The 14,102-nt window shown below is 42.7% G+C and overlaps 1 protein-coding gene across 1 annotated transcript in view; it reads left to right on the top strand.

Annotated features, from left to right (window-relative positions):
- LOC129814085 (XK-related protein 4-like) overlaps positions 1-14,102 on the top strand; it is a 67,570-nt gene that overhangs the window by 39,322 nt on the left and 14,146 nt on the right. Inside the window, exon 2 of the mRNA XM_055866870.1 lies at positions 9,735-9,934. Within this exon, the coding sequence (XP_055722845.1) occupies positions 9,735-9,934 (200 nt within the window). The remainder of the gene's footprint in view (positions 1-9,734; positions 9,935-14,102) is intronic.

Here is a 14,102-nt window from a genome sequence, read left to right on the forward strand (position 1 = left end):
TACTCATGTGTGCACTGCTCTGGGTGCATATGCCATGTGCACGCTGCACCTCACACACTCAGCCATTTTGTTTCAGGGATTTTAATTGGGATGATAACATGGAGGGAGAGGAGAGGGTATTGGAGGGAAATTTGCAGGTATAAGAGTACAGTATCTGTACAGTTTGGTAATGTGGCCCATACAGTATGACGATTGTGCTGAAGCACCCATAGTCCACACTCAGCACTATGGGCAGTCTGACCTGAGGGGACAGGCTCTCCATGTGCCTAATGAGGGACACATTAACTGGAAAGGAGGATGCCTTGTAGAGCAGTGTGTATGTGTGTGTGCCTGTGTGCCTGTGTTGACTCAATGTGTCCAGGAGGCAAAGCACTGACAGCAGAGCCCCTTTATGCCGGCTGATTCTCAGGCTAGGAGGGGCTGTGCTAGGCTGGGCTTCTATCTGCCTCACTGGAGAGTGTCACAGTTACATGCCGCTCTCTCTGAATAGGGCTCAGTGTAGACTGAAGTTTATGCGCTGTGACATAGCAGTGATAGCATCTGTGGGTCCTGGCATGCAGAGCAGTCTGACAGAGGCCCAGGCAGCCCAGCCAGCTCTCTGACTGACAACATGGCTCTCCGTGGCTTCATGGTTACTGCCTCCTCCTTCTTGTCCTCCTCCTTGTCCTCGTCCTCCTCCTCTACCTCCTCCTCGTCCTCCTGAACACATACTGCGACGGCTGTCCTTCTGTCAATAGATAAGACACATTTGGACAAAACATGAAAACGCTACAGACTATCGATCTGGAATACTGGTGGGAATAGTGTTGAGAACTATGAGGTCCAGTCCACAGAACTGCAGGATTTATTTATCTTGTATGCATCCACTGATAAAGTGAATGGGATTTTAAATGACAGGATGGCATACAGTGCCACCAAGTGAACCCATTATTAGGTGATGAAAACAATTGAAGGTGACGTACTGTATTATTTTAATGGATTGCATTTAAAGACTGGAGTGACAAGCCATCTGGTTCCACCGTCCAGTTTATGCTTCAGGTGCATCCTTAACATCAAGTGTGGCTGTCAATCACTCAAGGTTTTCTCTGTGACATTCTACCTCCAGACCGTCAATGGCTATAAGCCTGGAACCTATGTGTCTGCTGTGACTGGTAAATGCAAGAAATATGGCTGTGTCAAGAATTTAGTGCACAATAATATCCCGGCGAGAGTTTTATTTATGGCGGTGAATCCCATTGACCTTCTTCATTGGGCATCAAGCAGAAAAAGTGGTCCTTTGATAATTGCTGAATAACAAGGTTCAATTGATTGGGTTCCTCTTGTCAGCGGCACAGGAGGCATTCATCATGTATGGGAAGGAGGCAGGACTGGACTGGGCTGAGCTGCAGGCTGGGGAGTCGCTGGCTCCGGCTCCATGAGGCATTGATTGAGCCATGAGGGACACACACACACACACAGAGACAGACAGACAGACAGACCTTAAAGATATAATCCTTAATTCAAACAATAACAAAGCATTGTCCCCACCCCGGTTTCACTAAAAAGCTAAGGGGTAATGTAACCACTCTCAAATTCAGAGACAGAGCTATGGATGCAATGACTGACCATCCATTGTATCAAATAGTTTTAAACGTGTTTTGAGTTTATACACTGTTTGTTTATGTTAATGTTGTTTACAAACGTTGGAGTTAAACAAATGTATATTTTGGGTTTTGATGAGGTACGACAGTTGAACTAAGCTTATTAGGCATTTATAAGTTATATTCTTCAAGAATCAACCAAAAATGGATGTAGAACCTAAGGATTTTAGCTTTAAAGGATTAGTAGTATTAGAGGTGCAGTATTTCTGTGTTGTGATCTCACCCTGGTCTTCTAATTGACTGCAGCGACCACGGTTGTAGTGTGCAGTGTGTCTCGTTGTAGTGTGTCTCTCCCTGATGTTCTCTGATTGACAATGAGAAGCAGGAAAAGGCAGTAATTAGCAGACTTAGTTGGTCAACAGTGATGTGGCGGTGAAGCTTTGATTTACTGTGAGAGATGGAAATTCCCTCCACACTTCTCCTCCTGGCTGTATCGAAATCCTCATGAATACGACGGTAGAGGTAAAGTGGTTGCTGTGGTTACCAATCAAAATGGCATTCAGATCGATAGGGAAATAGTCCTTGCAAACCAAGCCCGTGTTGGTAATTATGATGAGTGTTTGCTGTCTCTGCGTTACCCCGAGGGTCCTGAGTGGATGCATGAAATCGTGCCACTATACAGTATAATTCACTATAGAAACACAGACCTCTAGAGAGGATTGCATACATGCAGCTGATGGTGAGGGTGGTGCTTAGCAACGGAGGGAGCGCTTAAAGATCACGCGTGTTCCGGCACTGCAGCCTCAGCCTGTGACTGCGTCCCAAATGGAACCATAGTCCCTTCATAGTGCACTACTTTGGACATGGGCCCATAGGGCTCTGGTCAAAAGTACTGCACTATATAGCGAATAGGGTGCCATTTGGGACATTGCCTGTTCTGTTCCTTTCTTCCATGGTGTTTCTGTCTCCCAGGGCTTGTAGCCTGTCTCTGCCAGTCAACCTCAGAGCCTGGCTCTTTCCACCTCAGTCTCCCCCATAAAAGCAAAGGCTTGTTCCACTGACCAGTTACCATTCTCCAGCAACCATTAGCAGGTGAAGTGCTCTCCAACTGTGAAAGATGAGTGTCACTCAATACTTGAGACTGTCTGAACTAGATATTTGACTATACAGTGCTGTATAGATGGGATCACCAGTTGAAATGTCTGAGTGGCTTGATTTCACACACACACACACACACACACACACACACACACACACACACACACACACACACACACACACACACACACACACACACACACACACACACACACACACACACACACACACACACACACACACACACACACACACACACACACACACACACACACACACACACACACACACACCACAAACACAGACAGTATAACGTTTTAAAAGATAGTGTAGTGTGGTCTGGTTCTTTTGGAGGTGATTGACAGGACCCAGAGCTTGGGGAATAGATGAGGCTTTGGCAGGAGAGAGATATATTGGTTGGGAGAAAGTGTGCGCGCCTGTGTGTGTTTCTGGAGCTGTCAGTGGGAGTGGGAGTGTGTATGTGCGGGGGAACGGGGGTGATAACCACACTGGGCCACTGATGGCTGGGGAGGGATGGAGTAAAATTAGACAGTGATGAAGGGGATGAGGCTGGACCCTACAGTATGATGCCAGAACCAGTGAGACATGAAGGATAGAGCCATCGGGAGAGCAGCTCTGTCACACAGAGAGAGAACAGAATAGCCACCGCCAACGGCCCCAGAACCCACAGAGAAACAGCAAACAGAACAGAGCCAGAGGCCCAGGCCAGCAGCGTGAGAAGTAACAAACAGGACGAACTTACCTGGGTCGTGTTCATTAGAACAGAGCCGGAGGCCCAGGCCAGCAGCATGAGAAGTAACAAACAGGACGAACTAACCTGGGTCGTGTTCATTAGAACAGAGCCAGAGGCCCAGGCCAGCAGCATGAAAAGTAACAAACAGGACGCACCAATCTTGGGTCGTGCTCATTCATTGCCAGCAGCATACCACTCTGCATACCACTGCTGGCTTGCTTCTGAAGCTAAGCAGGGTTGGTCCTGGTCAGTCCCTGGATGGGAGACCAGATGCTGCTGGAAGTGGTGTTGGAGGGCCAGTAGGAGGCACTTTTTCCACTGGTCTAAAAAGTATCCCAATGCCCCAGGGCAGTGATTGGGGACACTGCCCTGTGTAGGGGTGCCGTCTTTCGGATGGGACGTTAAACGTGTGTTCTGACTCTCTGAGGTCATTAAAGATCCCATGGAACTTATTGTAAGAGTAGGTGTGTTAACCCTGGTGTTCTGGCTAAATTCCCAATCTGGTCCTCAAACCATCGTGGTCACCTAATAATCCCCAGTTTACAATTGACTCTTTCATCCCCCTACTCTCCCCTGTAACTATTCCCCAGGTCGTTGCTGTAAATGAGAACGTGTTCTCAGTCAACTTACCTGGTAAAATAACGGATAAAAAAATGAGGCACGAGACAGCAGGAAACCTATGAAGATGAGCTTTCTTGTTAGACAAGTTCAAGTAGCTCCTCCTCGGTTTAGAAATGTTTCCTCCTGTGTGGTGCCTAATGAGCACGATCATGGTTATTAAAAGCCAATGAGAGACATGGAAAAACTAGACAAGTATTTGATTAAGCATTTGTGCTGTTATGTTTGAGAATTGCGTATGTGTTTTATGACATTGTTTAGTTTGTTTCAAGGACTGATAGAAACATTGAACAGACAATAACTTGATTGTTTTGTATTGTGTCACAGCAAGGAATCATATCTAAGACATATATACAGTATCTAGAAATGAATCAAACAAATAACTGCCTTTGCAGTGAGTGGGAGTATACTTTACAATAATCTTCATTGGCCAGTCTTAAAAGAAGCTGGAGAGATTGATGCTTAAGAGGAGCAAACAGACGTTTTTAGGAGACTCTTAGGAATCCCTACTGATTTGAAATACGGTGATCAAAGGTCTGAGCTGGTAGAGCTATCAGAGCTCGGTCTCCACTGATCCTGTGAGTTGGCATGCATGGCCTGTGAGGATGCTTCTCTGTCCTGCACGCCTCACACAGTCAGTCAGTCGCACAGCCCTGTGTGGAGCCTGTCATCAACACGTTTCTTAGTCTGGTGCTATTTGTACAACGTCAGTGTTTCTTAGCTCAGCCCTCAAACATAGACGCAGTCCTGCTTTGTGTGTATTGTATTATGGGTGTCTACTCAGGCAGGCGTGTTGTGTGTACACTGTACAGTAAGCTATGGGCCCATCCACAGGCATTGTTGCTCTATGCACGTCTGTTGAGCCACTCTTCAGACTGGCATTGGCTGAGTGGTAGAAATAATCCCATTTCAGGGAAGGATGCACAGCAACATTTGGCTAATCCCATTTAGAATGGCGATTATCACCACACCATGCAAAGCCCCGGCTCTCCGCTGCAGGAATAACATCATCCAGAGGCCAGTTACCCATCCAGTTATCCAGCCACAACCAGCGTTTCACATACTGGGGGGCTTGGTGCTGGGGATGATATGAAATGGGTAGTTACCATGAGCGGGATATGTTTTCAAAGGAAATAGCAAACAAATGGTCCTACTGATGTCCATTAATTCAGTACTGCAGTACTATTTGCTTCTATGGTATTGCACAGTGTTTCATCATGGTAGTGTCCTGGATCAACCTGGAAGATTAGCTTTGTTTTTCATCGAGAGAACATGTGAGCAGTAATCTGTTGAGATGATCTCTAAATTAGCCTTGACAATGTGGAGGAGCAGTAAGTGAGGAGGGCTAGTGTCCGTTCTGTCTTCATGGCAGTGTTAAGGGGATGGGGTGGGGTGCATCATTATGCTGTTCAGGGCCTGGAGCCCATTCATTGAGAAGGTCAGGCAGGAAGATTCCACTGAGACTCCCCAGTGCAGACCTGGACCTTGACTAGCACACACACCAGTAAGAGTATTCCTGTTTTGATTGATAAATCATGAATAGGTCATTGGATCATTGACAGGGCAGGAGGGAAGTATTATTGTAGTTTGCATAATACTTCACCACTATCATAATCATGCATGTATGTAGATTATGTAGAGCTTCCATGCCAGACATTGTTATACTAGTCTAATGAATCAGCAGAGGACTAATATACAGCTAATCATTTCAATTAATGTACATCATAGGTTCCAATTTCTAGCGAGGGCAATTTTTGGCCTTCACCATGTTTAATTGAAATGTACAGCTGTGTGTCATCCGCATAGCAGTGAAAGTTAACATTATGTTTTTTGATGTCTTCACTATTATTCTACAATATAGAAAAACCCTTGAATGAGTAAGTTTGTCCAAACTTTTGACTGGTAATGTATATATATATATTTTTAACAAATACAAAGAATACCTCATGATAAGCTGTAGACCATACTATTTACAGAGAGAGATTTCATCTATATTTTTCGTAGCTGTCTATTTACCACAGACCGATGCTGGCACTAAGACCACACTCAACGAGCTGTATAGAGCCATAAGCAAACTAGAAAATGTTCATCTAGATGCGATGCTCCTAGTGTTCAGTGATTTTAATGTCTTATCTCATTTCAACCAGCATAAAACAACTCTAGATCACCTTTACGTCACACAGAGACGCGTACAAAGCTCTCCCTCGCCCTCCATATGTCAAATCTGACCACAACTCTATCCTCCTGATTCCTGCTTACAAGCAAAACTCAAGCAGGAAGTACCATTACCATGGCTAATACGGAAGTGGTATATAGCCAAGTTACCATTACTGATTGTGTATTTATTATTACTTTTATTATTATGTGTTATTACTTTTGTATTATTTCTCTATTTTCCTTCTCTCTGCATTGTTGGGAAGGGCCTGTAAGTAAGAATTTCACTGTGTCTACACCTGTTGTTTACGAAGCATGTGACAAATAACATTTGATTTGATTGTACAAACATCAAAATAAAATCATTAGCGCCAAAAACCATACTTGGGAATATTTTGACTTAGTACTACAACCGTTAAAAACAAAGATTTATGGTAGCTGAAGACTGAGACTAAGCATTTGGGTTTGAAGTGCATTCATGTCATAATACAGGGGACGGTTGAGCTAACGTAGGCTAATGTGATTAGCATGAGGATGTAAGTAACAAGAACATTTCCCAGGACATAGACATATATGATATTGGCAGAAAGCTTCAATTCTTGTTAATCTAACTGCACTCTCCAATTTACAGTAGCTATTACAGTAAAAGAATACCATGCTATTGTTTGAGACGGATGCACAATTTTGAACATAAAACGTTATTAATAAACAATTTAGGCATATTTGGGCAGTCTTGAAACAAATCTTTTAACAGAAATGCAATGATTCATTGGATCAGTCTAAAACTTTGCACATACACTGCTGCCATATGGTGGCCAAAATTTATATTGCACCTGGGCTGGAATAATACATTATGGTTTTTCTCTTGCATTTCAAAAATAATGGTACAAAAAAAATACAAAAGAACGGTAGATCTTTCTTTGTATTATCTTTTACCAGTTTTATTGTGTTATATTCTCCTACATTACTTTCACATTTCCGCAAACTTCAAAGTGTTTCCTTTTAAATGGTACCAAGAATATGCATATCCTTGCTTCAGGGCCTGAGCTACAGGCAGTTAGATTTGAGTATGTCATTTCAGGCGAAAACAGGAAAAAAGGGGCGGATCCTATTGGTTTACCTCTGTTGCCTGTGAGCGTGAGTAGGTTGGCTGTGTGCCTAGGTGGGTTAGGGGGATAATGTGTCTGTGTGAGGACCCCAGACACACCCTGGGAATGGGGCATCTGGCACCGCGGGGCAGGACTGGTGCTGGGACAGGGCTGGCAGGGTCGTATACATTAGGGCACAGCGTAGCATTTTAAAAAAAAGCGTTCATCAATTGAAAACAGAAAACAAGTGCTTCTTATTGTCCAAGTTTAGGAAGTTGCTCCCTGCTCCAGTCCTTTTCTTTCTTTGTTTGGGGCCAAATGAATACAACTCAGGTGCCAGTAGGCAGGGCCTCTCTTGGAGACAAATTCAGGGCTCCTCAGTAGCTGCGTCCTGGAAAAACAGGAGTTGGATCAGTCGGTGTATCAATTCACAGTCTGGCTACGTTTCATTAGGGCCATATTCAGTCATTAGACCTTTAGCAAAGACCGTTACCCAAGTCAGAATTTCATAAGCATCCTGTCTACTGTGTTCTGTTTTAAAGCAGAAATGTGATTCTTAGAAACCTCTGAAGTGCAGTTACCCTAATAATCGCTAGCTAACCCTGGAGACTTGAAGGCCTACACAGAGTCATAGAAAGTTTAACTCATCTTAAGAAACCTTTAATTGATATCACTTAAATGTGCAACACTGACTGTTCAGATGTAGTAGTATTTCTGCTAGGGAAATATAAATGTGATAAATGTGGTACAATCGTAGATGAGATGTAGTGATAAGTACAAATGTATAAACAAAATCTAAGTGTTCAACCTCAGTCCTTTCAAAATGGTGTTGCATAGAATCCACATTTAATGAGGCACTGAGGGAAAGTATCATCAGTCAAAGCTTACACCTACACTAAGTTTGAAAGCAGCAGTTTTGCGAAAACATCCAACTGCAGTTCCATAATTTCCACATTAACTTTACAGATGTGGCACTTGTATGTGGTTATTTGTGACAAAATTAGTTTAATATCCGTGCTCTTAATGTAGAGAGCTACAAAAATTATAGGGGCACAAAAACACTAATTGGTCACCATGTCGGCCTCCCCTGAACATGTTCTCAGGTAATGGAGTAGTAGAAGCAGTGTACGGTGCTGTACTCAAATAGCCCTGTGGTGAGCCGGTAGATTCTGGACGGTTATGTTTGGACGGTTGCCCAGACTGCCAGTGGAGCATATTATTTTTGTGTGTGTGAGGATTTCATAGATTGGTGGAGCTGTAGTCAATAGCTAGCCTCATCTTAATTCTGCGCATGTCTCTCTGACAGTAAAAGTGTATGTTTGCGAAATAAGCTCTTTCAAGCCTTTATGTTTAAATGGTTAGATTAGCATTGTAAATATAGATGTAGTTAATTACCTGGGAATAGCTAGCAGCTTAAAAGTGATGTTCCATCCACTTGAAGCTCTGAGTCCCAAATGGCACCATATTCCCTATAGTGCACTACTTTTGACCAGAGCCCTATGGGTAGTAGTGGACTATAAATGGAATAGGGTGCCATTTAGAACTCACCCTAGAACAAGCAAGCAGATAGCTGTTTCTGCCAATGCTGAGGTTAACTAATCTTAAGTGCCACTTGAGACATTTTCACTGTGTAACAATTAAGTCCACCTTTAGAAAACAATCGGTATTTATTTATTTAATAATTTGCAATGACAGGTTAAATGTACTTATAAAATGGGAGGTTAGAGCCCTGAATGCTGATTGGCTGATACCACTGGTATGACAAAACATGTATTTTTACTGCTCTAATTACGTTGGTAGCCAGTTTATAATAATAAGGCACCTCGGGGGTTTGTGATATATGGCCAATATACCACGGCTAAGGAATTTGTCCAGTCTTTCTGCTTTGCTTTGTGCCTAAGAACAGCCCTTAGCCGTAGTATATTTGCCATACACAGTACCACATCCCCCCGGGACTTAAATGTATCATAATCATTATTCTAGCTACAATACCAAGCTGAAGTTATGTAACAATGACATCACTTTCTCTGTGTTTATTGTTTACAGCCACACTATGTCTGTATTCACAGAATCAACTGCAATAGCACTAAATAATTCACATCAAATTCATGTGCATCCTTAGGCATAGCTAACACACAGGTTAACCCAACACAACATCAGAAACCCTCTTACTGCTGAATGCAGTCTGTTGGATAGGAGCTGTAAGACACAATTTTCGAAGTTCGACTTGGTGAAATTCATTCTAGATAGGATTAGAATATGAAAATGGATGAAACACATTTGAGTGGCACATATAAACACAAATATGATATGACTCTCCATATACATGCACAACCAAAGGGGGTCATACTGTGGAGTCGAGGGGTAGCACATTAGCTGCTACGCCAATGGATCCAAACTTTTTGACAAGGTATTGTTTTGTATTGTTTCCTTTTGTTCCAGGTATTTCCACGCCATCTACCTGGGCATCCGGAGCCGGCGCAGTGGGGACCATGACCGCTGGAGATTCTACTGGAGGATGGTGTATGAGTTTGCTGACGTCAGCATGCTGCACCTCCTGGCCACCTTCCTGGAGAGCGCTCCTCAGCTGGTCCTGCAGCTCTGCATCATCATCCAGACCCACAAACTGCAGGCCGTCCAAGGTACTGGCTGGAACCACACCCTGTATTAACACTCTCCCTTTCACCTCATCTATCTGCCACTATACACATACTGTAAATACACAGGCCATCCAATGTACTTCCTGAAACCACACTTTCACATACTCTCTCCATCCTCCACTATTCCCATTCATTGTCTCTGTCTGTTGTAAATCAGTCACATTGCACTGTTAGGGTTTCCCAAGTTGGGATACCACGGTTTAAAAGGACACCACCACCCATGTGTTCTATTGTGGTCCAGGCCTGTGTTGAATACTTATTTGTTAGTGTAAGCAGAAGCACATCAATGTAAAGTCTGCTCTTAGAAATGCAGGCCTAATGTAATGTTAAGTACAGAAAGAGTGTGGTTCTCTCTCCGGGGCAATGAATCATGTTTAATTACACTGGCTGGACTGGCACACACACACCTCGCATGCCTCATGCTCGGATACACACACACACACACACACACACACACACACACACACACACACACACACACACACACACACACACACACACACACACACACACACACACACACACACACACACACACACACACACACACACACACACACACACACACAAGCAAACGCACGCAGGGGGGGAAGAAGGCTGGCCACATTTAGACCAGTGGAGGGCTTCCAGGTCTGCTGTAGGCTTGAACACTATCACAAGTCTTCCCCTTGTCCATCGTCCCCACAACTCCATAGCCTTGCTTTGCTCTACCTTCTCCTCTGCTGTGCTGAGCCGCGGAAAGTAGAGGATTTGCTGCACTTTAGAGGCACTTATGCTCTTTCTGCTGCGCTAAAGAAGATTGGACCTCCTCTGACGTTAGCGGCGAGGAGGGTTTGTAAAAATCTGTGATGCGCTTGAGAGGGAGAGAAAACAATGGAGAGGATGCTGACGAGTCTCTGGATGTAGTCACTCGGTTGTATTTCCTCTTGTCAGTCTCTCTCCAGCCATCATTTCAAAACAATTCTATTCATACTCTGGGAGTTGCATAAGATTTACAAGTGGAAAATGCACATAATGCAGGATGTTAATCACTGTAGCTACTCTGAGTCTAGGAGCCTTGGGAGAAGAAGAGAGAGTGTATTTATAGGTTCCTCTTCTTCCATTTGATATTCACAGGCTGGTATAGTACAATGGGACAGAGAAATGTGGATGGATTGATGGGGTAAGTTAATTGCTCTGAAAATCCCATCCTCGGCTCACCAAGACTTGAGGACATTATGGCGGATTTATAGAGCACCTAAAACACTCCCATGTGACATCGCTGACCTTCGCTTGACCTAACCATTTTAGTCCCCCATTCAGTTTAGCTCATTAACACTTTTCTATAAAAATACATGAAAATATGGTTGTTCAATATCGGGATGGGTTTTGACGAATAAACAAGTTGTGGGTGTGTCTAGGCTTTGCCCCTTACTGGCCAATCAGAACATGCTCCATGGCGAAATATGTGGTTGCTTCAAGTTGTGTAATTACGGTCTTTTATGTATTGTCTTGGGATCAACTTCAATTCCAATGTTAGTTTGTTAAATGACTTACAGAAATGAATCAACAAAATGTAGACCTATCTTTGCTAAATATGTTAACTTGAACCCATTTGCAGTCCACATTGTTCTAAGTAATTGCATGGCTTCAATAGCATTCACACTGATATATGGGCTAGGCCTACTGTAAATTACATTATGGCTGAGCGTGGACATGCCAAACATTGTCAATAAGCAAGATTAAATTAATTATTGATAAGGCGTAAAAAGAGGTGAATAATTCTAATCAAATTCTAAACAAAACAACAACTTGTTTTAATAGGCTATGTCACACTTACAGGCCCCATCATTTCTCCATGTCGGCATATAATATTAAAACAACGCAGACTATGGAGGGTTTCACGCACATCCAAAACGGGACCTGCTTGGCTAAAATAATGTGGGCCTGCCTACAATGCATAGATAAAACAGTCAGCTCACTGTTTTACTCCTCTCAAACTTAATATTTTAATACATTTTGGTGATTTAAGATTTATTTCCAGCGGTCTCGGGAGCCAAACCTGTTATCGACAGTCTTGACTACTTCGCAATTGCAATCTGCAGACAAAAAAAGACTTGTTTTTTTATGTTTCTAAATACGAAGTATACAGGCACCAAAAGCACATTAGGTCACTCTTGTTCAGTGGTGGAAAAAGTACCCAATTGTCATACTTGAGTAAAAGTAAAGATACCTTTACAGAAAAGGACTCAAGTAAAAGTCACCCAGTAAAATACTACTTCAGTAAAAGTCTACAAGTATTTGGTTTTAAATATACTTATTAAATAAACAAAAGTAAATGTAATTGCTAAAATATTCTTAAGTATCAAAAGTAAAAGCATGAATCATTTCAGATTCCTCATATTAAGCAAACAAGATGCCACAATTTGTGTTTTTAAAAATGTATTTACGGATAGTCATGGGAACACTAACACTCAGACATAATTTGCAAACAAAGCATTTGTGTTTAGTGAGTCCACCAGATCAGAGACAGATATAACCAGGGATGTTCTGTTGATAAGTGTGTGAATTGGACAATTTCCTGTCCTAAGCATTCAAAATGCAACGAGAACTTTTGTGTGTCAGGGAAAATGTATGGAATAAAAAGTACAATATTTTCTGTTGGAATGTAGTGAAGTAAAAGTAAAAGTAGAACTTTAAAGTATTTTTACTTAAGTACTTTACACCACTGATCTTGTTCCATGTGCAGTGTACGTCACGGCTAGATAGGCTGCGTTTCCGCTGTCAAAATTCATGCCATAACACACTGTGTTACCACTAAAACCAGCTTTCAGTTGGTCTTAAATATCCCTGTCAGCGCTGCCTGAAATGAGCACTTTGGATCATGTCTTCAAGGACACACCTCAAATATTTCCACCCTGCCCATCTGAGCGCAAGCGAGCTCATGTAAGACAGGTAAATTGCCGAACCCGGCGTTATGGCTGGAAAATGCCAGTGCGCAAGTTTTTACATGACGAAATTGCAAACTAATGTGCGTTTGACACTAGTGCCGTCCTTAACGCCAGCCAAAAATAGAGGCCTCTATCTCTTCCTCTCAAACTCTCTCTCTCCCTCTCTCTTGCTCTCTCTCTCATATTCTCACTCACTCTCTCATTCGTTCTCATTATATTTCCCTACCACTCTCTCTCTCTAAGTGAAGTTGCCATAGCTACTGTGGTTTTAGCCCACACTAGCAGTGAGCCAGAACTCATCAGTCGTCAGCTTTTTCCTCTATTACACTCTGTCAGAGTGACACACTTCCTTTCTGGGAAAATAAATATTCTCCAGGAGGCCTATCTAACCAACACCTGTAAGTGAGCAATTCTTCAGCTTGACTGTATTTCTTGCAGCACTTTTCCTGAATTATATCTACTTTATCCTCACTGCAATCGTAAGTACTATCCCAGGTGACAAATAAGTGGTATTCAGCAATCCCTCTCGGTCCTAAGTCAAGGGTACATCACTGTTGGTTACCTATTGCTTGAATATGCAATCACATTTGACTTGGTGACTCTCATATTGGAAAAGAAGAAGAGAAATGAGAGATATTGTTTTAAAATCCTCCTCTTGCATCAACACACTGCACTATCACAGGGAGCTAACATGGAGAGCTTTATGAAATGTCAAGTCATACCTTCTGTGTTGATTTAAGAAACCATTTAACCCAGTGGCATATCACACACCATTCATTTGTCTGAAGTATTTAGGTAAAACAATACATCCTATAATCTGATGAACTGGGCAATGTATTTAAAAACCCACCATGGTTGGGAAGAGCTTGCTTTTTCCTTTTCCAAATAAGCTTGTGTTAATGGATTTGATAAGGCTGTTTCAGGCCTGTCCCAGGCCCTCTCTGTGTGCTCGTCAAATCACTTGTCTTCATTCCTCTCTCTGCTAGATAAGTTCATTGAGGTAATGTCTTCTTCCTTACCACAGCAGTATGTCTGACTCTCTCCCCTTCTTCTGATTTTATTTTAGAAGGCCAATCCTGGCAGTTTTTTAAAAATCCCTGAGGTTAAGAAAAGTGTTATTTTGATCATACAGCCATGGCCACAGACATTCACCTCTCACTCACCCACTCACTCACTGACTAAAAGTAGCAATGAGAGAGTTATCCAGAGAGTTAGTTATCC

Source organism: Salvelinus fontinalis, chromosome 17 (assembly GCF_029448725.1).
Source record: "Salvelinus fontinalis isolate EN_2023a chromosome 17, ASM2944872v1, whole genome shotgun sequence".
Taxonomy (NCBI): domain Eukaryota; kingdom Metazoa; phylum Chordata; class Actinopteri; order Salmoniformes; family Salmonidae; genus Salvelinus; species Salvelinus fontinalis.